The 22,677-nt window shown below is 40.6% G+C and overlaps 1 protein-coding gene across 2 annotated transcripts in view; it reads right to left on the minus strand.

Moving 5' to 3' along the window:
- Positions 1 to 22,677, minus strand: part of MBD2 (methyl-CpG binding domain protein 2) — a 63,802-nt gene that overhangs the window by 39,356 nt on the left and 1,769 nt on the right. The window contains exons 2-3 of one of the 2 annotated variants that reach the window (XM_081562146.1): positions 8,981 to 9,140; positions 6,671 to 7,114 (exon numbers count right to left, since the gene is read on the minus strand). In XM_081562146.1, the coding sequence (XP_081418272.1) occupies positions 6,908 to 7,114; positions 8,981 to 9,140 (367 nt within the window). In that variant the 3' untranslated portion in view covers positions 6,671 to 6,907. Of the gene's footprint in view, positions 1 to 6,670; positions 7,115 to 8,980; positions 9,141 to 22,677 lie in introns of those variants that run through there. The other variant, XM_081562145.1, reaches the window with a different exon arrangement.

Consider the following 22,677-nt stretch of genomic DNA (forward strand, 5'->3'; position numbering starts at 1 on the left):
TCCAAACAAGTCCTAGTTGCCTAAGAAAGTTCTTCTAAGTTCATTCATAATAGTTATCTGGCAGAGGTACACATACCTCCTTTCAAAAAAATCAGGACAATAATATTTGAAATGTTTTTGTACTCTGCTCTAGCAATTAATTTCCCACATCCTATCTTCATAATAACCAAACAGCCAGCTCCCCCAGATCATACATCATCATGCAGCACTCATCTCTATAATATTCTGTACATCCACCCTGTAGTTCAGTGGCCCTCAAACTTTTTTGACTTCAACTAAGAGTAGAAATATATACTTTAAATCATGACTCAGTACACACAAGCATGTATATATCACAAAAATCACCTAGAATACTTAGCCTTACTAAATGGGATGTGCACTATTTTCTATCCCATTGTCTCGTATCTTAAAAATTCTAGTCAGGAACAAGCGAAACAAAGTGAAAGTCGCTCAGTTGCATCTGACTCTTTGTGACCCCAAGGACTGTAACAGTCCACGGGATTCTCCAGGCCCGAATACCGGAGTGGGTAACCGTTCCCTCCTCCAGGGGATCGTCCCAACTCAGGGATTGAACCCAGGTCTCCCGCACTGCAGGCGGATTCTTCACCAGCTGAGTTTGAAAACCACCCCCTAACCTTACCCCCCTCACTCCTCCTGCCAGTCTTTGCACTGTACACTCTTGGGTGGTTGGTCAGCAGGCTCTCCTACAGCCTCAACACCTTCTTTAAACATCCTCTCCAGTTCCTGGACTTCCCTAAACTTGCCATCCCTCAAAGACCCTGTCTCCCCTAACGCGCGTCCTCTCTGATGGCCGCATCTCTAAGGCCCGCTAAGTGGTGTAGGTTTCATCCCTTCTCCCCATCACTTTCTCACATCACTTCTCTGTTTTCCCTCCTTCAAAAAGCAGAGCTCCTCTGAAGCTCATAGGGTCCGACTGTATGACTTCCTCCTCCCTGATTTCTCCTTTACTCACTGAAGACTTTAGTTTCTGATTCATGTTTTCTTCCCCAACCCAGCTCTTAAGTCTTCATTCTCAGAGGCCTCAATACCCACGTGGATAATCCACCCAACATCCTGAGTCCTCTGACCTAGTCTTGTGCCCAGCCTCACCCCATGACAGGCACGGGCTTGTCTACACTGGTAACTATACCGTGTCCAACATCTCAGGCAAGCATCCAAAATTCCAATTTCTACTTCCTATCCTTATAACTCACTGAGGACTGCCCTCCAGGTTCTTTGAACCCATCAATACTCCCTATCCATTAGCTGACCTGTTTTCTTACTCTTTCAAAACCTCTTCCACATTCCTCCCCACCCAGTATAGATTCCATGGTCCATCAGCATCATTACACTGTCAATGCGCTTAAACTTCTGTGGTTTTCCACTGGTGCCACAGGCTCCATTCTTACCTTTCCACAGTATTTAAAACGGGAAATTAGCCAAATCAGCATCCCTTTCATCTGCCATCTAGTGATTCTCCTTCCTAGCCAAGAAAATTTACTGAAACAATTGTCCGTAATGAGCAATTTTAACTCTCACTCAGTTTCAACCCAATTCAATGTGACTTCTCTTTCCCCCTCGAAACCACTAGTAACGAGGTTACTAATGACCTTCCCGCTGCCAAACTCAATGGGAATGTCTGTCCTCCATTCAATGTTTCAGCGGCAATCATTGTAACTGACCGCTCTCCTTTTTGAACCTTCTCCTCTCCCATGTCTCTCCTACCTTTCACAATCCACTTTGGTGATTCCTTCCACTCTGACTCAATTCTAATCACTGGATTTTCTCAGAGCTTCATTCTGGATCCTTCTGTCTATCTACCTACCTATACTCTCCAGGCCCATTACCTGAAAAACTACCTACATGATTTTCTACCTAATGACTTTCCAGCTCAGACCTCTCAATCAGTACACACACACACACACACACACACACACACACACACGACACGACAAATCCATTTGGATGTTTAATAATAAGCATCTCAAACTCTGTACACTCAAAGTTGAACTCATTGTATTCACCCATATAAATTCTTTCCTAAGGCAATCTCAGTAGATGGCAACCCAATTCACCTCTTCACTCAATCTATCTAAAATCTAAGGGCTCACACTTGAGTACTCTGTCATCTTTCACACCCAGTTCATCAGTGAATTCTGTCAATTCCATACTCAGAACAGAACTAAGATCCCTTCACTTCTTTCACCACGTATGTCAAGGCCATCATCATTCCTCATTGTACTGTTGTAACAGCTACTCGCTCCTCACTTCTGCTTTTGTCCATTTCTTTCGCCTGAACAAAAACCTGTACTTCAGAGTGGCCCACACTTAAGTGAGATGTCAGGAATCCCCTGTAAGGACTTCAAGGCCTAGAAATGCTGGATTCATCACCTGTGATCTACTCTCTCCCCTTCCCACCCCCAATGTATCCAACAGAGACCAGAAGCCACTGTGTTCAACAAAGGCTTAATAAATGATGAAAAAAGCACCAGCATCTCTGGGAAAGATTTTAGCTACCTTCCTATTGGTCAGGAACGTTTTATGGAAGGAATGGGATCTCTATTTTCAGTTTAGATGGAAAGATACTAGGAAGGTGGAAGCCAACGAGTAGACCTTACCACAATACCAGGAGCTGGTAATCAGACTGATCCTATCACAGGGCCCTTTAGTTGACAATGGGGTCCCTAGTTCTGAAATAAATCATCCCACTAAGGTGCTACTTCAATAACTGAAAAAATTCCTCATCAGTTAAACAAAGGTCTAATCTGAGCTACAGCAAGTGAGCTGATCCTTAACATTTTTTGCTAAAGCCTTGCTCCCTCTCCTGTCGTAAAACAGTAGTTAACTTTTTCAGTTACATTCTCCTTTGAGAAATTGGTGAAGATGACTTTCTCCTTAGGAAAAAAAACAACAGAAAATATTACACACATTTCAAAGGTTCCTGGAGAGCATCCTGAAATGTGGACTCTCAGGTTAGACACCTTCCTGACTCTACCTGTTCCAAATGGGTCTCTTTCATCTTTTAAAGGAAAAACAACAACAATAATGTTCCGTGATCGCGCCTTCTTTTTGGAACACTGTCCTCTTGCCTCCACCTCACATTCAAACTTCACAAGAGCAGTCTAACCGTTTTCTGAGGACGGAGGTAGAAATGCACATATGCGTACATGCTCAGTAAGTGCACAGAAGCTCTGAACGGGTTTACAAACAAAACTGGCCGACGATAATTCCCTCTAGGGAAGAGCCTGAGCCTGACAGACTCAGAGAGGAGAGAGATGCTTCTCATGGAATATCCTTTCCACCGTGTGTGCAAGTTGTAATCAAGTAAGATTAAATAAAAAATTTTAAAACTTTTACAACGGCAGGCTACATCTTTGCTCGTAATTTCTGGTTTCCTAGAAAGTTTCTGGCATTCTAAACATGACTTCTGGTCCTTCTACCTCTCCGATGCTGGTTATATCTAAGTCACCAGGTGACTTTTATTTGAAAATCAAGTGAACACTACAAAGTCTTCACCCTCCTCGAGCTCTCCATGGCATCCAACAAAAAAAACCTCTCCTAGGCTCTTACACCACCATATTCTCTTCACTCTCCTACTACCTTGCTGGAAGTTCCTTCTTCCTCTCCATATAACTAATTTTTTATTCACTGCCTACAATGTGACAAGATACTTTTCTATCTGCCCCTACACTGGGCAATCTCAATGTTTCACAAACCACAATGACAGGAGTTCTCAAAGCGTGACCTGGGAATCCCTGCAAGTCTATGAGATCTTTCGGAGTCCAAGCAGTAAGAGTATTTCGACTCAGTCTTCCTTACCTACCCTCTCCCCAAACTTGCTCTTCCTGCCCTATTCCCCATTGACCCCTGTCCCAAGGGACTCAACCCAGAACTGGAGCAGGCATCAACAATTCCTACGCTCTGCAATCATCAAGGACTCATGTACTAACTTGTCTTGATTGAGTCTCACACCTTTTTACACCTGCTGGCTACAGCGTTAATCCAGGCCCTCATTCCTTCTCTGGACTAAACTGCTCCAACTCCTCTCCCTGCTTCCAGCCTCCACTTTTCCAAATGGTATCCATTCTATATCCGACACCCAAGCTGATTCCCACCACTACCACCAACTCACTGAAGTTTCTCAATGTGCAACACTACTGCTCCCAAGAAATATTGGCTCACTTCAAGAATTTGTTATTATTATTTTGCTGAAGATAACTAGAGCGAATCACCTGCTGGATGATTTGATTGAGCACTCAGGATAGAACCACACAGAATCCAGTCTGTGGTTATAGTCACAACAGTAGACTACCAAGCATGCTTAGTCACTCAGTCGTGTCTGACTCTTTGCAACCCCACGGGCTGTAGCCTGCTCAGGCTCCTCTGACCATGGGATCTCCTAGGCAAGAATACTGCAGTAGGTTGTCATTTCTTTCTCTTGGGGATATTCCTGACCCAGGGATTTAACCTGCGTCTCCTCCTTGGCAGGCGAATTCTTTACCCATTGAGCCATCAGGGAAGCCCAGTATACTACCATAAACCAAGGTAATTCATGAGAAGAAATAATGGCAGACTTATACAATTAATTCCTTCAAGGGACCATAATGCTCTTTATTTCCAAATACATCCAATTTGTGTGACTAGAGAAATATGATGAAAGAACTGAGTCTTTCCAAGGCATTAGCAACATTGACAAGTCAGGCTGAAATATAATTTGTTCCATACCAGATCCATATCGTGAGCAAGCTGTAAAATATATGTCACATTAATGTTAGGGAATTTGAATTTTATTAGTTTTGTAGATTTAATTCATAAATGTTTCAGTGTTGTTAAGAGCTAGAAACACAGGAATTTAGTTTAATATTTACACATCTGAAACATTAAAATAAATTTCTAGCAAGAAAATTAAGCTACTAAAGTTCTTTAAATATATCATGCACTGCGGGTCACCGTACTCTTCTCTATCTAATCTTAAGACTGTTCTCCAATTTTTAAAGAAACATATCTTAAGAAATTAACTTCCTTCTTAAAAGGTTAAGGATCATATCTCTTAAAACCTTGAAACCATCTCCTCTTTGGAAAAACAAAGCCTGCATAAACACCTAAACAGTATTTAGATTTTGAAGCAAAAGTCATTTTTAAGAGGCACACTCCAGAACCATGTAGTCCAATATGGTAGCCACTAGGCACATGTAGCTATTTAAACTTAAAATTAATTAAATAAAACTACAAGTTCAGTTAGTCAACCACACTAGGCATTTTTCAAGTACTCAGCACCACATGTGGCTGGCGGCTAAAACATTTCCATCATCACAGAAACTGCTACTGACAGTGTTGCCCTTTGACTCCTCCCTTTGAGTGAGCCCCGAGGAAGCCACTCATGACTTCAACAAATCAGCTCGAGGCTGATGACTTCCAAATCGCTCTCCAGTCTTTTTCCATTAACTAAATGGAGTATCTTCAGTAACAAACTGGTTATTTTAATTCGACTTTATCAACTAAAGAGATGGAAGTAAGGGCTGGAAATAATTATGAGAGTGGTAAGAAAATCAATAAGGTACAATATAATCAAGAATGGAACAGATTTCCAGGGTAAGGTTGAGACTGAGTTTGAGACAAACAGGAAGAGGTACCGCAAAGGCCTTAGTAAATATCAACTGAAAGACAATCTCCACTCTACTGTACCCATCAATCCTAAAAGAATTAAAAACCATTTTTAAAGTTCTTCAAAAGGTATCTTTCCAAACACACTTGAAGATATTCACTCAGTAAATTCCCCTTTGATACAAAAGATATATTAAAATCGATATACCAGTCAATATAAACTATAATTTATACTGTTTATAATTGTATTGCTTATAATTCAAAGTTTATATTGTTATTTACATTTCTAATTTTTTTCAAGATAAGAGTCTTTAAAAAAATCCCATTCCTGAGTATGTAGCTGACAAAAATGAAAGCACTAATTTGAAAAGATAAAATGCATCCCAATGGTCACAGCAGCATCATTTACAGTAAGCAAGACATGGGAGCAACCTAAAGTGTCCATCAACTCATATATGGAGAAAGAAGACATGATATATAAATGTACACATAAATAGACACACACACGATACACACCACACACCACCCCCAGAATACTACTCAGCCATAAAAAAAAAAAAAAATTTTTTTAAAAAGAATGAAATTTTGGCACTGCAACAATATGGATGTATCTGGAGGGCATTATGCTAAGAGAAAAAAGTGAGACAGAGAAAAGCAAATACTGTATATTATCATTTATATGTGGAATCTAAAAAATAAAACCAGTGAATATTTAAAAATATTAATGCAATTAATGAACTTCAGCTAGTTTCACAATCTGGCTACAAAGCAAACACTACCTCAGATTCTTGTTTAAATCTCTTTAAATCTCTGTATCTCTCAACTTTCTCTATACTGCATTATTACTTTAAAAAGACCTGGTACAGTTATTATTAATTACCCACAAATATGTTTTCTGCTTTATAGAGATATTGAATGTTGGTGTTACTCCAAAAGAGAGCTTACTTAGAAAAAAAGGAAAAACCCCATTTTGTGTCTTAACTAAAATAAAATCAGATGCAAAAATAAGATCAGGGCCCCAAAATCCAGACAGAGCGCTTTCAGGAAACAATGATAACAAAAGGCATTTCCAAAATATGTATGGTATATTAATTTATTCAATAAACTTCTGGAATGAATTAAATAATAAACAAACATTCAGCAAACATTATTAAGTACCTACCGTGTGCTGGGCTTTGGATTATATATATATATACACCAAAACAAAGCAGAACAAGAGACCTGGGCCCTGCCCTCGCGGAGCTCACAGTCTAGCTGCAGCAGACCGACAGCCACAAATCCCGTGGCCAAGCACCGGGGAGGCCTACGAGAGGAGGGCCCGGCTCTGGGCGGAGGGTGCAGGGCAGGCTTCACAGACACGGAGACAATGGAGCTGGGCCTTGGATGAGGAGCAGGTCACCAGATGGAGGGGAAGGGGGGAAGCACATTCCAAGCAGAGGAAACAGCACATGAGCAAGCAGAGTCTTGAAAGCACATGCCACGGTGCAGGATGATGAGCGGTCCAGCGCAGCTAGAGCGGAAAGGTGCACACAAACTAAAGAGATGAATTAGTTTTAGGTTTGTAGTGAACCGTAACTAGCAAGAGGTATATCTTCATATTACACTGAGCGTAGGTGAACTGGGATTCTAGTAACAACAGGGTGCTTTGGAAGCATTCTGTTCATTTCATAAATATTTAAGCCCCTCCAAAAGATGTCCAGAACTGTTTAAAGCTTTAAAAAGGCAGTTTCAGAAAAATATATCTTAATTTTCCTCTTACATTTAAAAAGCAAACTAAACCCAAATCAAGATTTTCTTAAGCTGAAATCACACAGCTTCACCCCTAGTTATACTAGTGACCCTAGTTACACTCAAGGTCCTAACCTGAGCACCCCATACTCCTACCACTATACCCCAGCCCCCTGAACACCTTCAGAACCATCGACACCACAGTCAGGTAGGCAACTCGGAGGCAATTCCAAGCACCCCTTTCCAGCTCTGCCTCTCTAAACGAGGAACCTGCCAACGCCCCTTTGGAAACTGGGCCAGGTAACTAATGCAGTACGTGAGGACAAGGGCTTCTCACCTCCACACGATGCTTTTGGAAATCAAGATATTGTTTAAAAAAAAACAAAAAAATGTTGAGCTAAATTCTGAAAAAAAGAGGGATATGAAGCAGAGACCCCATATTCTCCAGGAAAAGTAAAAGGCGAGGAGGAAGGCAGGCTGGGTCAAAAAGTTTCCCATCCTAGCCACCGGGCAACACTATTCACCGAGGCAGCTTGGTGCTTAGGAAGCTATAACGGGAAAAGGAAAGGAACATGCTAGGTGACTTCACGGAAACTCCTGTTTACTGCTCACAATGCTAAGGGGAAGATTTTATGGTCGTAAGTTTACAGATGAGAAACCTGAGCCCATCAGAGGTTAATCAAGGTGCCAGTGACCGTGTGAGCTAGGAATAGGCAGAGCCAAGCATGAACGCACGCCTGCCTGGACCCACGGCCCGCCCCCCGACACATGGGCTCCCGGGTCCTCAAGAGAATGCAGCGCTCCCAGGGGGCACGCAGGCCTACACCAGTCACGTCCCTAAAGAAAAGTCCTTCCTGTTCCCTCCACCACTTTCACAGTCAGTGTGAGACAATCGTGTGGTAACACACACACACGTGTTTCTCTGAAATTTAGAGGAAAAAAAACTGGGGGAGGGGGAGAAGGTTTGTAAGATTAGTCACTTGGGGGAAGGGGGAGGTGCGCACTTTCTTTGTAAAGATACTGGGGGCTTTAATAAATCAAATTAGCATAATTCAAATGCTACTCATGTAAATTCTTATATGATAAATCATCAACTAAGCAACTCACTAAGAGTAAGAGCTAATGGAAAAATCTCCAATCACAGTATTAGAATGTGAATATTATTCCTAAAGGAATATTATTCTGCAACACCATCAGAAAGTCAAAATAAAAACTGTTCTTTCTCAAATCCTAATCCTGAAAATTAACAGGGAAGTATAAATAAACTATGTGGTAAGTAAGGGTACTTGAGCCACAACAAAATTTTGCCTCTTAATGGGCAACACGAACTATTTTAATGGGGAAAAAAAGGAGGCAATTAACATCAACAGAGAAATTTTCTGTCAACAGTCCCAATGGGCCCAAAGTGCGATATATGTTGGCCTAGGGAGATACTGAAATGTTGTTTTCAACATCTTTACTTAGGCGCTCTCTCTCTGTAAGCCAACTACCAGAAAATTAATCAGATTTATTAAGTCAAAATGCTTTGCAGGGGGGAGAAGGAAGAAAAAAAAAAAAAACTGGGACATTCAGACAACCAAAACTCCAGTGACATACAATGCAAGATACTTTGGGGAGAGCTGAAACAGCACTCATTTGATGAACCAACCTTATTCTGATTGAGAGGATCATTCCGCAGTCTCTGCTTGTTCTTCTGTAATTTACTAGGCATCATCTTTCCAGTTCTGAAGTCAAAACTGCTGAGGTCAACAGTATTTCCCAGATACCTTGCCAACTGAGGTTTGCTTCTGAACTTCTTACCACTCGGACTAGAAGAAAGAAAACATTAATTGTATAAAAGGCAACAATATATACCCCAGATCGCTACATAAACCTTTTCTTCATGCCTTCCTTTCTGCTCCCAATTAGTATCACATCATGGCTTTACATATGTTTATTTTTTCCAAAGAAATATTAAAAGTTTTAAAGGAACTTCTTAACTTCCTAAAGAAAGAGACACTGTGTCTGTCACCTACCACACCACCCCTAGATAAACTGCTGGAACACATGACAGATGTTAATACAGGTTATCCCACTCGTCACTCACCCAGCAACCATTAACAGAACGCCGATCCAAAGATCACGCACAGCACAATACACACACTGCAAATGTCTTCTATTTTACCCATTTTCCAAGCTGATTTTTGAAATGCTTTTTCCCCTATATTACATATACACAATGCCAACAGTAACTAGAAAGAACTTCAACACAAATTGTTCTGATGTCAACAATTCCTGTTACAAGCACACTTAGGGACTTCCCTGGTGGTCCAGACGTTAAGACTCCATGCTTCCACTGCACGGGGCATGGGTTAGATCCCTGGTAGAGGAACCAAGATCCCACATGCCATGCAGTACAGCCAAACACACACACACACCACACACACACACACACACACACACCACACATACCACACACACACACCACCTGTAATCCATATAACCTCTGGGCTACCGATTTGAACTCAAAATAGGAAAAAAAAAAAAAATCAATTCTGACAATAATAAATGCTCCCTAATGTTACTAAAAGGAGAAAAACTAAGGTAAACATTTGCACATGTGTTTGTATGATGCTGACATGACTTTCGTTAGCCTAACTCCTATCAGAGAGAAGTATATCAAGGATAACTTACTTTTTGTAAGAAAAATTGTCACAGCTGGAATATTACAAAAGTGCCAGAATTATACAGAGGCTTGAACTAAACTAGTCTTTCCTAAAACAAAAACAAAAAAATTTCCCATGTGGCACTGAACTGTAAGAAAAAATTTAGAGGAAGAATGCCCCAAAGTCTTATCTAATAAATTTTCTGAACCAAATGTGCTAGAATAAACTTCAGTGAGCTATGGCAACAGACGAGAATTGTGAGAATTCTAGAATACCTCTCAAAAAAGCCAACATGTCATATTGAGAACTTAACCTTACACTAAGTGAACACAATAAAAGAAAAATAATTCAACCCAGAGACAAAAGAGAAAAGGTTGGAAAACCAAGCAATTTACATTTCCCTGGAATAGGAAAACTTTCTCTCAGGGTCAAGTCGGAAGCAGCGCGCCCCAGCCTGCCACCGACTCCATCAGCCACCGCAGACCTCAAGGCAGCTGAAGATCGTATCAACACTCTTTTTCCACAATCACATGACGTGGCTATTCCTGAAACACAATTCAAGGTATAGAATTCAGCCCACAGATGAAGATAACAACCGGTTAAGACCAGAATGTAACAGAATAGAAGGAAGCAAAGCGCAACCAGAACACAGCAGAGGAGAGAATACACGGTTCTGTGTGAACGAGCTTCAACTCCCATTGTAGGCCGGATCTCCAAACATGGTCAGTATCACGAAATAAACAGCACACAACACTCAATGCTGTCCAAATGTGAATCACCTCTGGCCGCTGCAAACTTCACCCCCCAACCTGATCTTCGGGAGCATCATCAGTCGCAGCATCACTGTCTACCCAGCAACTCATCTTCCGGCTAGAAGGCCACACCAAGTTCTAAATGCTCAGACACTCGTCAATGCTGGCAAAACAGCTTTGCCTTCTTAGTAAAACATCAAAAACCTTCCAACTGTTCAAGTACTTTTTCCTGACTTTTTCCTACCAGACGTCAAGACACTCCACATTCTGAACTCAACGTCACCAAAAATATGTCACGTACCTCTGACTTCCAGCTATGTCTTTCCAGGAGGAAGGGTGAACATAAGCAATATTCTGCCTATCATAAAACTATTAAATCCTCCAAGCCCGGGTAGAATGTCACTGCCAACTGTGACGCCGTCTGTGATTCTGCAAGCCCAGTTAGAAATAATTCTACTATCCCTCAAATCTACTTTATTACAATCCTATACATTTTCTTGATTGGTCAAACAAACCAAAATTACAATGTCCCTTATTAAAACTCTCAAGCAAAGCTTATATAGGCTAGTATTAAACAAAGTAACTTCTGAGAGCAAAAATGGTGAAAGAGGAGGGTGAAAAAGCTGGCTTGAAACACAACGTTCAAGACACTAAGACAGATGGCGTCGGTCCCGTCACTTCCCGGCAAACAGAAGGGGAGAGAGTAGAAGCGGTGACGTTTTATTCTCTTGGGCTAAAAAAAAAAAAAAATCACTGCAGACAGTGACTGTGCCATGAAATTAAAGACGCGTGCTCCTTGGAAGGAGAGCTATGACCAACCTAGACAGCATATTAAAAAGCAGAGACATCGCTTTGCCAACAAAGGTCCATGTGGTCAAAACTATGATTTTTCCAGTAGTCATGTACAGATGTGTGAGCTGGACCATAAAGAAGGCTGAGTGCCAAAGAACTCATGCTTTCGAACTGTGGTGCTGGAGGAGACTCTGGAGAGTCTCTTTGGACAGGAAGGAGATCAAACCAGTCAATCCTAAAGGAAATCAACCCCGAACAGTCACTGGAAGGACTGATGCTGAAGCTGAAGCTCCAAAGGGCCACCTGATGTGAAGAGCAGACTCACTGGAAAAGACCCTGATGCTGGGAAAGACTGGAGGCAAAAGGAGAAAGGGGCAGCAGAGGATGACCTGGTTAGATAGCATTACTGACTCCATGGATAGGAATTTGAGCACTCAGGGAGATAGTGGAGGACAAAGCCTGACGTGCTGCAGTCCATGAGGTTGCAAAGAGTTGGACACAACTCAGTGACTGAACAACATCAGTTGAATAGTTAAGAACATGGTTTTCATTTGCAGACACAATGAAACAGAAAAGTCTATGCTAATTTAAAACATTAATATATTGCCTGGAATTTAAAATACTGAACTGGAAAATTGTCTCATGGTTAATCTGACACTATATAACAAAGGAAATACTACAAAAAAAAAAAATCTAAGTTAGTGAAAAACTGGTAAAGAGTACCCTGTTATTATGTCACTTTAATATAATTACAATTAATTTTAATTAAGCTGTAATAGCCATATAACAGTCCGTATAACCAGATACTCCAGCTACTGGTAAACATGATTCTGCTGAACAACTTGACATACAGATACAAGCATGTGCACTGCACAGCTGTAAGTACTAGTCTCACACACTGCTGCCTTCAGAATACGGTGCAAGCTGTTTTTCTGTCCATAACTGCCAGAGCTTGTGCTCTGGGCTTTAAGGAGAGTCAACCTGGCTGTCCCAGTGGATTTCAAGACCAGGGACCTTCCTCTGAAGGAGACGGAGGCAAGCCTATTAGAAAGGCAAGGCCCATGGGAGCTTAAGGTGAAGCAGAAATTCTGTCCATCAGGTGGGGACCGTCTTCACAGCAGCAAAACAACTCTGAGTGTGGCCGAGGAAGTCAGGGCTAGATAAACAAAACGACTGAGGGTCACTGGAGTGACTCAGTCATCATCTGCCTGTTCTCCAAAATGGCAGCTGTCAGCTAACAGTCAGACACCACAGGACTTAACGTGACTAAGCTTTTATTCTAAAAGCATCCAACTGCAACTCAGGGAAATTACTTAAAAAAAAAAACAAAAAAAACCTCTAGTAGACTAGTGAAGGATATTAGTCATTTTAAGTTTTCTCTGCCCAAAGCGAGTACTTCTAGTCCCGTAACGAAATACTACTATTTCACTTTCAACCACAAAAAAATTCCCTACCAACTGCCCCCTAGATCTGCCTATCCTGAGCCGACCTGTGATCTCACCTTTACTTGTCCTCCCGACTAAATACCCTGAAGAAAAGTAATTATTAATGAAAATCAAAAGCGTGAGTTACATTTTTCCAGTTCATATAAGAACATTCCACCACTTGAATTATGTCTTTGCTTGCTTTCATTTTGATTAAGCTGTTTAAAGTAACTTTTTTTTAAAATTTTTTCTTTTTTTTTTTTACTGAAGTACAGTTGATTTAAAGCACTTCTTAAACCTAACTCTACCTGAGAAGTTTCTAACTACAGATTATCAGAAAGAAAATTTTATTTGGCATCTGACTTTCAAATCTAAAAAAACTTGACTGGGATCCCAGAAAGACTTAAACAACAGCCACGTTAACTTAGCAGGCTCCGCAGACTCCCCTGGTGGCGCGGTGGGTGAGAATCCGCCTGCCAATGCGGGGGACACGGGCTTGATCACTGGTTCCGGAGGATTCCACACGCGGTGGAGAAACTAATCCTGTGCACTTCAACTCCTGAGCCTGCGCTCCAGGGCCTGGGAGCTGCGGCCAGCGCCCACACACCCCAAGCCTGCACTCTGCAAAGGAGCAGCTGCCAACGCTGCAAGCAGGGAAAGCCTGTAGGCAACAAGGAAGACCCAGCACAACCAAACTTAAATAAAGAATTTTTAAAAAAGAAATACATTTACTCAAAAAACAAAAAAGCTCATTAGCACTCCCACGATGTCAATCTATCACCTCATCCGTATCGCCTTAGACAACTGCCAGTCTACGCTTCGGGAATTAACTCTTCCGAAGACTCACTGCGGGCGCGAGACTGCGCTCTGAAAGTGAGTGACGGAGCAGAGCATGCGTTTTCAGGGCTCTGGTAACAGGGATAATCGCGATGCTTCAGTCAAACCATTATGAGGAGCCCAGAGGTCTGAGCAAACACAGGCATCCCTTCAAACCAGTTTGCACCAGGATGACCTGTGGGGGCGGCGGCAACTCAGAGCCGAGGAAGACGGACTGGCCTAAGACAGCGAGGGACAGTGTGGACGGCCGACGCGGTTAGGTCGAGGGTTCAAGGCCAAGACCCGAGGCTCGCCGCTCTCCAGTAACTTCAGGAAGGGCTTTGCGGGGAATAATAATCCTATAAGCTACAGCAGTGGAAAAGGTTGAGAATAAAGAAATACCAACTTCCTATTTTTTTAATCCCTGTAAGTTCAAGTTTACTTGTTACTTACAAAAGTGTAAGTATTGAAAGAAAGATTTCTCTAACTTGAAACAACAATCGTCTCCAGAAGTCAAATTTTAGCTAAGACTAAAACTCTGAAATTAAAATGATCTTTTTGTACCTTGGCACAATCAGAAAACTGCCAAACCAATTAATTTGAAAAAATATATACCATTTTTTTCCCCTCAAAACCACATGACACACACACACAGGAAAATCTATCTAAATGTCAGCTCCCCGTCCCCTCCGCTCCTCTCCTCCCAAACTTCAGGTGTAGGCCTTTCCTGAAATGAACCATCCTCAGCACTGCTCTACAGTTTATCCCAGGCAGAAGTTATCTACTCAGTATCTTACTTAGTATCTCCTATCTCCGATCAATCACTGAATCCAATTCCTTCATAATCACCTTTGAATCCATCCTTCCTCTTCCATTTCCACTGCCATTGCCTAAATCGAGTCTTCATCACCTCAAGCCTCCATCACTACAATGGGCTGATCTTCTACTCACTAGTCTCTTTGCATCCTCAACCTTCCAGACTGCTGCTGCTGCTGCTAAGTCGCTTCAGTCGTGTCTGACTCTGTGCGACCCCATGGACGGCAGCCCACCAGGCTCCTCCATCCATGGGATCTTCCAGGCAAGAACACTGGAGTGGGTGCCATCACCTTCTCCGCAACCTTCCAGACTGCTCTTCCTCAAATCCCACTATCACCCCAGGTCCAGTTTAAAAGCCTTCACTGGACTTCAACCCATCATCAAAAGGGAGCCAAACATCTCAGCCTTGCATTTGAGATTCTTTTTCATTTAATCTTCTCTTAACCTTTCAACCCTACTTTACACTTCTCTTACCCAGTGACTTTTGCCCCTGCCATACTGGTTTATTCAAGTCTATTCTGAATCGACAGGCTGAAGGATTTCACTCTTCAGCCCTAGACAAACATGTCTTTTACTTGGTCCAGCATGCGCATCTCCACCCCGAATTCCCGAGAGTCCAGAAACATTCATCCACCTCACTGCTGTTTAGTGGCTGAGTAGTGTCAGACTCTTTTGCAACCCCATGGACTGCGGTCCACCAGGCTCCCCTGCCAATGGGCCTAGGCAAGAATACCGGAGGAGGCTGCCACGTCCTCCTCCAGGGGATCTTCCCGACCCAGGGGCTGAACTCTGTCTCCTGCACTGGCAGGCCGATTCTTTACCACTGAGCCACCAGGGAAGCCCAATCCATCCTATGCCTCTTCCATAAAACTTTAACAGAAAAAAGTATTAACTAACCGGAATTCGGTAAATAATCATGAATTGCCTGTTGGCATCTCTTGTATTCTAGTTTGAAATACTGAGTTCTGTATAGCTGTAAGTTCTGTATAGCTACAAGTTTAAATTCTGTCTTCACAAACAGCACACTGAAGTGTAGTTATTTAACAAATGAAATGACAGAATTTCAAATGTTCTTCAAAACAATGAAGGTTGAGTCAGGGGTAGTAGATTTGAGTATGGATGAAACAAGGTTGACAACTGTTGAAGTGGATACTTGGTAGTTTTTTTATTTAATTCTCTCTACTTCTATGTATGTTTGAAATGTTCTACAATAACAATTTTTAAATATAAACACTGAAGAATACAGGCTGAGTATGTCCCCCTAAAAATCAAAAACTAGTTTTTTAAAAATATGAAGAGCCTAGGCAAGTAAATTTGAGCATGAAATAATTTCCCTAACAGTTGGGGTGGGGTTTGAGGTGGAGAATTAAAGTAATCAGTAAGGACAAATATTTATTATATTAACAATTTGGCTACTCATAAGATGTGACAACATTCCACCTTTTCCTTCAACTTAAGTATTTAAGGAATCACCACAGAATTTTAAATGGTATGAAAGATCTTCAGTAGAATTTGAATTCTGTACCAATCATTCCATAAACTAGCATTTATTTAACAAGAATTATATGCAAAGAGCATATGATTGGTAGCAAATTCTATTATCTCTGTATCATGGTTAAGAAAATGGTTAAAAAGTCAGGGTGGGCCACTAAAAAATAAAAAATGAATGAATGTAGAATTCTCCCTAAATCTTATCCCACTGCCATAAGCACTCACTTTCTGAAAAAGGAAAAACACTGGTTATTTTGTTTGAACTGGGGACTGAACACCGCTATGGAAATGTTGGAAATTAAACATGTCTGGAAATCATTTCAAAATATAACGGGAAAGGTGGGGAAAGGGATGAAACAAGATTGGCCAGGAGTCGGTAACTGTTAAAACTGGTAGACAAGCACAGGAGGGATTCAATACACTTTTTTATCTACTCTTGTTTTTACATGTTTGAACTTTCCCATAATAAAAAAAAAATACATGTAGGTAGATAGGAACACCCCCAAAACAAACTATTCTTTTAAAAAGAGGCTAAGGGTCCCTGGGAAAGGCCGTTTAAAAGAAATGCACACATCACTGCATATGCGTTAAAAAGAATTTTAAGTTCATTCATTCCCTGGTGGCTCAGATGCTAAAGAATCTGCCTGCAAAGTGGGAGACCTGGGTTTGATCCCTGGGTTGAGAAGATCCCCTGGAGGAGGGCATGGCAACCCACTCCAGTATTCTTGCCTGGAGAATTCCAAGGACAGAGGAGCCTGGCAGGCTATACAGTCCACGGGCTCAAAAGAGTCAGACACGACTGAGGGGCTAACACTAACTATCCTTGCTTTAATCTATGGATTCCTCCAAAATGAAAGGAACTATAAAAGAATATACATACGTGTGTGGGGGTGTATACGTGTATATGTTTATGCACAGACAAACATATCCAGGAGGCAGGATGAAAGTCAAAATATTATGTCAAAATGGTAACAGTGATTCTCTTTAGAACTATATAAAGACAGTCATTTCTCTTTATATATTTTATATACTCTTCAATATCTGCCTAATTTTCCACACTGAATATGGGTTATTTTTATAATCAGGGGAAAAATGGAATATTTTTTTAAAACTCTGGTGAACATGTATAACCTAAGCTCTACCCTATTCACATTTCAAAATACAATAAAATATTGGGAATCTTCACATAATTAACAAGCACATACTTCTATTTATGTTGAATAATTAAGTGAAGAGAAAGGAACTAATATTTTACTGATCTGACCATCTACTACATATGCCGGATACCTTACATGTATTTTCATTTAATCTCAAAAAATTCCATGAAGCAGAATTCTTATCCCTGATTTACAGATGAGGAATCGGAAGCTTACAGAAGTTTAAAAATCTGTCCATGTTAAAACACTAAAGCAAGACTCACTAATAATTGTTCCTGACAAATGATAAGTATTTGATTTTAGGATCTAATTTTAAATTACATTTACTATCATTTTCATTTACATACTGCTTACACATAGTTCAGTTTCCAAACAAATGAGTTTGAATTTATACTCTAATAAGGTAAAATCAAAAGATCCCCATGTATTACTCAAATTTCACCTATTTCATAGTGCTATTCTCCTTCCTTGAGAAGTTTTCGTTTTTAGGAAGTAAATTAAGTTAAACTTCATTTTCAATTTCTAGTTATTCCTTAGTGGAAATGGCAAACACCAATAGAAAAGAGCTGCAAAGGGAATTTCTATCAAGTCACACAGTAAGTGCATGAAAAAAGAGCTGATGATTTATTTCTAATTCATCTTGCAGGTCTGAGAAACCTCAAACACAAGCTAAAGGTTATGAATCTTTATTAGTCCCACTATAAAGTGTAAAACAAAAACAAAACAAAAAAATCACCACCAACTGTGCCTGTTTGTTTCACTAACTAAAGTTAAATTATGAAAAAAATTGTGACTAAATCTCACAAATGAAATTTTAACAGCAATCTGAAAAAAGATCATACATCAATTTCTGTTAGAGATTATTTTTAGAATGTATGTGTATCAGTTCCCTTTCAGCTAAGTATTTCCTCCACTACAGGTATTATGGGCCTCCTGGCAGGTGAGACTTTGCATGTCAGACTCTAAAAATCAGATGCAGGACAGACGGTAAGGTTGCAACCTAACAAAAATCCCTCTAGCGCATCACAAAAAGATGTGATGGTACAGCTGAGAAAGAAGCATCCCAGCACAGCTCCGCCATGCCCAGGCTTTCTACATTTCTACATTATTTCTGGGTCCAGGCTTCAATCAGAAAAGGCTAACATTAGTTAGTTTGATAAGAAGCATTATCAACAAAAGAAACTAAAAGCAAGGCAAACTTTCAATTACGCAATAAGCATTTAATAAATATTGCATATTGATCCTTTCTCCAACTAAAGGGTTGGGACTTTTTTTTTTCTGTAGCACATTTCAACTGGGTCTCAACTCTGAAAGAAACAAAGCTTTTTGCAGGAACTATATAAAACTACCTCATAAACCACAGTGAGCCTGCAAATTACAATGTGATTTCTTCCAATTTAAGTGAAAGCTTTTAAAAGGCTCCTTAGGTAATGTGTTGCCTATCTGAATATCTGATAAATAAGGGGCAATCCTAGGATGAACAAGAAAAAGAGAAAAGAGAAATATTTCTTAACAAAATGGTCACTTCTATTACCCAGGAAAAAAATGCTTTTTTAAAAAAGTTGGTCTGTAGTACATTTCAACTGTGTCTCAACTCTGAAAGAAACAAAGCTTTTTGCTTAATTTATCACCATTTTTCCACTTTTTCCCCCTTCAATATTACATAGAACTTGGAAGATTCTTTTGGTTCAATGGCTTCACTACAAAACCGGATTTAAAATGTATCCCTTGTCGACTTCAGGATGCAAGCATAACAGTAAATAAATACATTATTTTGTGGTACACCAAGCTTAATACAGCAGATTAAGCATGAGATGTTGCAATACTTGAAAGTGAAAGTGTTAGTTGCTCAGTCCTGTCCAACTCTTTGCGACCCCATGGACTGTAGCCCATCAGACTCCTGTCTATGGAATTCTCCAGGCAAGAATACTGGAGTGGGTTGCCACTTCCTTCTCCAGGGGATCTTCCTGACCCAGGGATCAAACCCACGTCTCCTGCATTGCCGGCTGAGCCACCAGGGAAGCCCAAGTCGCAATGCTTGAGGATACAGCTCAGGATCTCTCGAGGCAGCAGCAGGGCAGGGTGGTTCAGAGTCGTGGGGTTGAAGCACCCGCGTCAGGATTCTAACCCTGCCCTTCTTAGCAGTACAACCTCAAGCAGCACTTAGCTTCCCTGTCCTAACTCCTCGACCTGTAAAATGGAGATAACCGTACAGCATAATAACAAAGCAAAGGCCAGGAAGTCATTTAAGCCTTGTTTCACAAAACTGTAAGTGCCATATCAATGGGTAAACACTTATTTGGCATCTGTGTGTTTAGCACTGTGTCTGGGGAGCCGGGAGGAAGACAGGTTCTAGGGAAATGAACAAGAGAGTAATACAGGAGACACCACATTTAACTCCATGGTGATGACCAGAAAGAAAATATCACGACTGATAGTTTACTGAACACCAATGAGACTTCAATTAAGAACTATGACCCTTGGTCCACTGAGCTAGTTTTTTCCAACAAAGACTATGTAGAAGAGTCTGTATTTTTAAGACCAAAAAAAAAAAAAAAAGGAGGGACAGGCCCTATTTGAACTTTGACATCCTCAATGATTCAGAATTCATGGCTTCAAAAACCATACCAGTCTTTCACAACAAATGAGATATGCCTATACACTTTTTAAAATCTATTCATATGTTCAGTCCATACAACTTGAGTTAATGAACTGTTTCCCTTTAATTAGTCCTTAAACGTATGCAAAGTTTTAAGAGCGCTATATATGTATTTGGGTGTTCTAGAATTGAGTTCACCATGAGGTACAGGTACAATCCCACTATCCACGTCATAAACGGAGAGACCACAGCCCTGGAAGTAAGTGACGTGCTCGAGACTGCGCCAGTAACTGCAGAGGTGGGTACCAGCTCCAGACCTCTCCACCCTGTGTCCTGCTGCCTTCCCTAGAGACTCCTCCTTTCATCATCACACTCATGACTTAAAGCTCTCAATTATATTGCCTCTGAGTCCTCTTCTTTCCAGATCAAGGTGAAATCTCTTGAGTCTCTCCATCATGCACCTGCTCCCTGGTGATTATTTTAAATGTCCTCTGGTTCTATTTCATCTCTTCAGAGAAGTGATCTGGTGTAAATACATCATAATTTGATACAAGAGTCAAAAACAGTTACTATTTTGTTTCCAATACCCAACCAACTGATACTTTATGGCAGCAGCTGCAGCTGTTTACCCTGACTCTCAGGCCTTTAACCTACTTATAACCAGTAGTCTAGAACTCAACAAGATATTGATACACAGTTCACAAAAAGAGGATTGATTTTTAAAAAGGCATAAGGCAGCTACTAAAAGGTTCCTTTGCTAAGGAAAATGATATTTCAAAAAATACCAATCTGCAACTGCAGGGAACCAAGAGCTAGAAATGACAGGAATCAAGTAGACCAGTAAGAAAAGTATCGTTGAAATAATCAGCTCATATGACAGCAATGAACTTTTTCAGAAACTCTACCAATAGATCCAACACTTGATCAAGCCACACCCTTTTAGAAAACAAACTTTGGATGATAGTACACAAACTGCCACAGCACTACCAGTAATCCTGACAGAAGACATAATTATATTGCTTAACTGGCAACCAGAGGCACACCTTCCTATTAGAACCTGGCAATCTCAGCAAAGAGGGGAAAAAAAAGAAAAATTCTATCAAAATTTGAGGCTTTCTTGAATAAGCTTAATTGAAGTCCAATTAATAAGTGTAAGACACACCCTGGGTTAACAGGCACAGATTTGTTTAAATTCCTCTCCCGAGGGGCAGGCTAAATCAGGAGTTCGCATTATTAGAATTGTGTGTGCAGGTGCTCACATTACCAACGGAAGAGTCAACGCAGCCTACCTATTAACAGATAATGGCCAGAATTTTGTGAGTTATTGGTTTTTTAATGAGTGGCATGTATATGCGGATGCTAATATACAAAGCACTGACATTGTGGATTGAAAAATAGTATGTTCACTTTTTTTTTTTATTTGCCACGCCACGCAGCATGTAGGATCTTAGCTCCCCGACCAGGGATGGAAGGCATGCCACCTGCAGTGTCTTAACCACTGGACCGGCAAGGAAGCCCTACGTGTTCACCTTTAATATGAGTAGGTGACTTCCGTCATCCATCACTGAAAGCAGAAGTCAAAGTCTGAGGAAGCACTGTATCACAGGCATCACATCACACTGTCTGGGTCCTCCTGCCTCGTAACCTCTCAGAAGGAAATCCTGTAGCGTAACTAAGCTTTGCAGGCAGACAACCAATGACAGCCAACACTCCCTCCAGCCTTGAGCTAAGTGCCTGTGGCACAAATCTGTTCAACGTGTGTTCTCATTTGGCACAGACAAAAAACTGCACATCATTCTGCACTGTCTCATAAAGAGACTTTTAAATTGATTATATCAGTTTTTCTATCATAAAATAATCTATTAATATTAAAAACTTAACATCAAAAATTGACAACACACCCATACACCAAGGTGAGCACACGCCAGAATGAGCGCTATGACAATCTGCCTTTTTGAAATAACTTTTCCAGCTGCTGCAAGAACTGCAACAAAAAAAGCTCTGCAGGAACCAAGTTAGTTTGAACAAATACATCATCCCAAAACCAAACAAAGCATATCCCAGGAAAAAGTCATAAGGGGTGAAATTCAAAGCTGAAGATGCTCTACTGAGAACAGACTAGTCACCCATTCCTCAAGGAGGTCAATCCCAGACACGGAATATTCTTGTCAAACATCACTGGCTATAAGACGTCAAAACAGACTTCATGTGAAGAAGTGTAGGCATGCTACTTGATTAGAAAGAAAACAAAAGGAGCTGTTAACGAAAGAATATGCAAAAATGAACAATCGTGAAAAGCACAACATGAAACGTGAGCCTGAGAGGAATAACAATTTGCTCCAAAATAACTTAGTATTACCAAAGTATAATTTAATATGTAATGATGGGGAAATATAAAACACAATTATCACCTTTGTATGTTTAAAATAAGCTTTCTAAGCATCATTTAAGATTTCAGATGAGTGGTCTCAGATTTAATGTCAAAATAAACTCTAACACCACTTTCATTTTTTTACCTGAATAGGTGAACTTTCATTTTTTTACTGAATAGGTGAAACAATTTTACTAGAATTCCTCATCCATATATTTGAGCAACCATCAGGAATGTGTTCGTATTTACATGTCGTGCCAGTAGAGAACACATACCTGGATATATGTATATATGTACACATATGCACACATACATGTGTATTTTTTTTAACCTCTTAAATCTATTTAAGAGTATTCTCAATTCATAAACATGGTATTTTGTGTGTGCATTTGTATGTGTATTATAATACACACACACACTTTTTCCCAGGGGTAATGAATCAAACCTACTTGATGTCAGAAAACAGGAAACCCTTCCTAACA

This window comes from Giraffa tippelskirchi, chromosome 14, assembly GCF_054371585.1.
Source record: "Giraffa tippelskirchi isolate mGirTip1 chromosome 14, T2T-mGirTip1v1.2.pri, whole genome shotgun sequence".
In the NCBI taxonomy this organism is placed as follows: domain Eukaryota; kingdom Metazoa; phylum Chordata; class Mammalia; order Artiodactyla; family Giraffidae; genus Giraffa; species Giraffa tippelskirchi.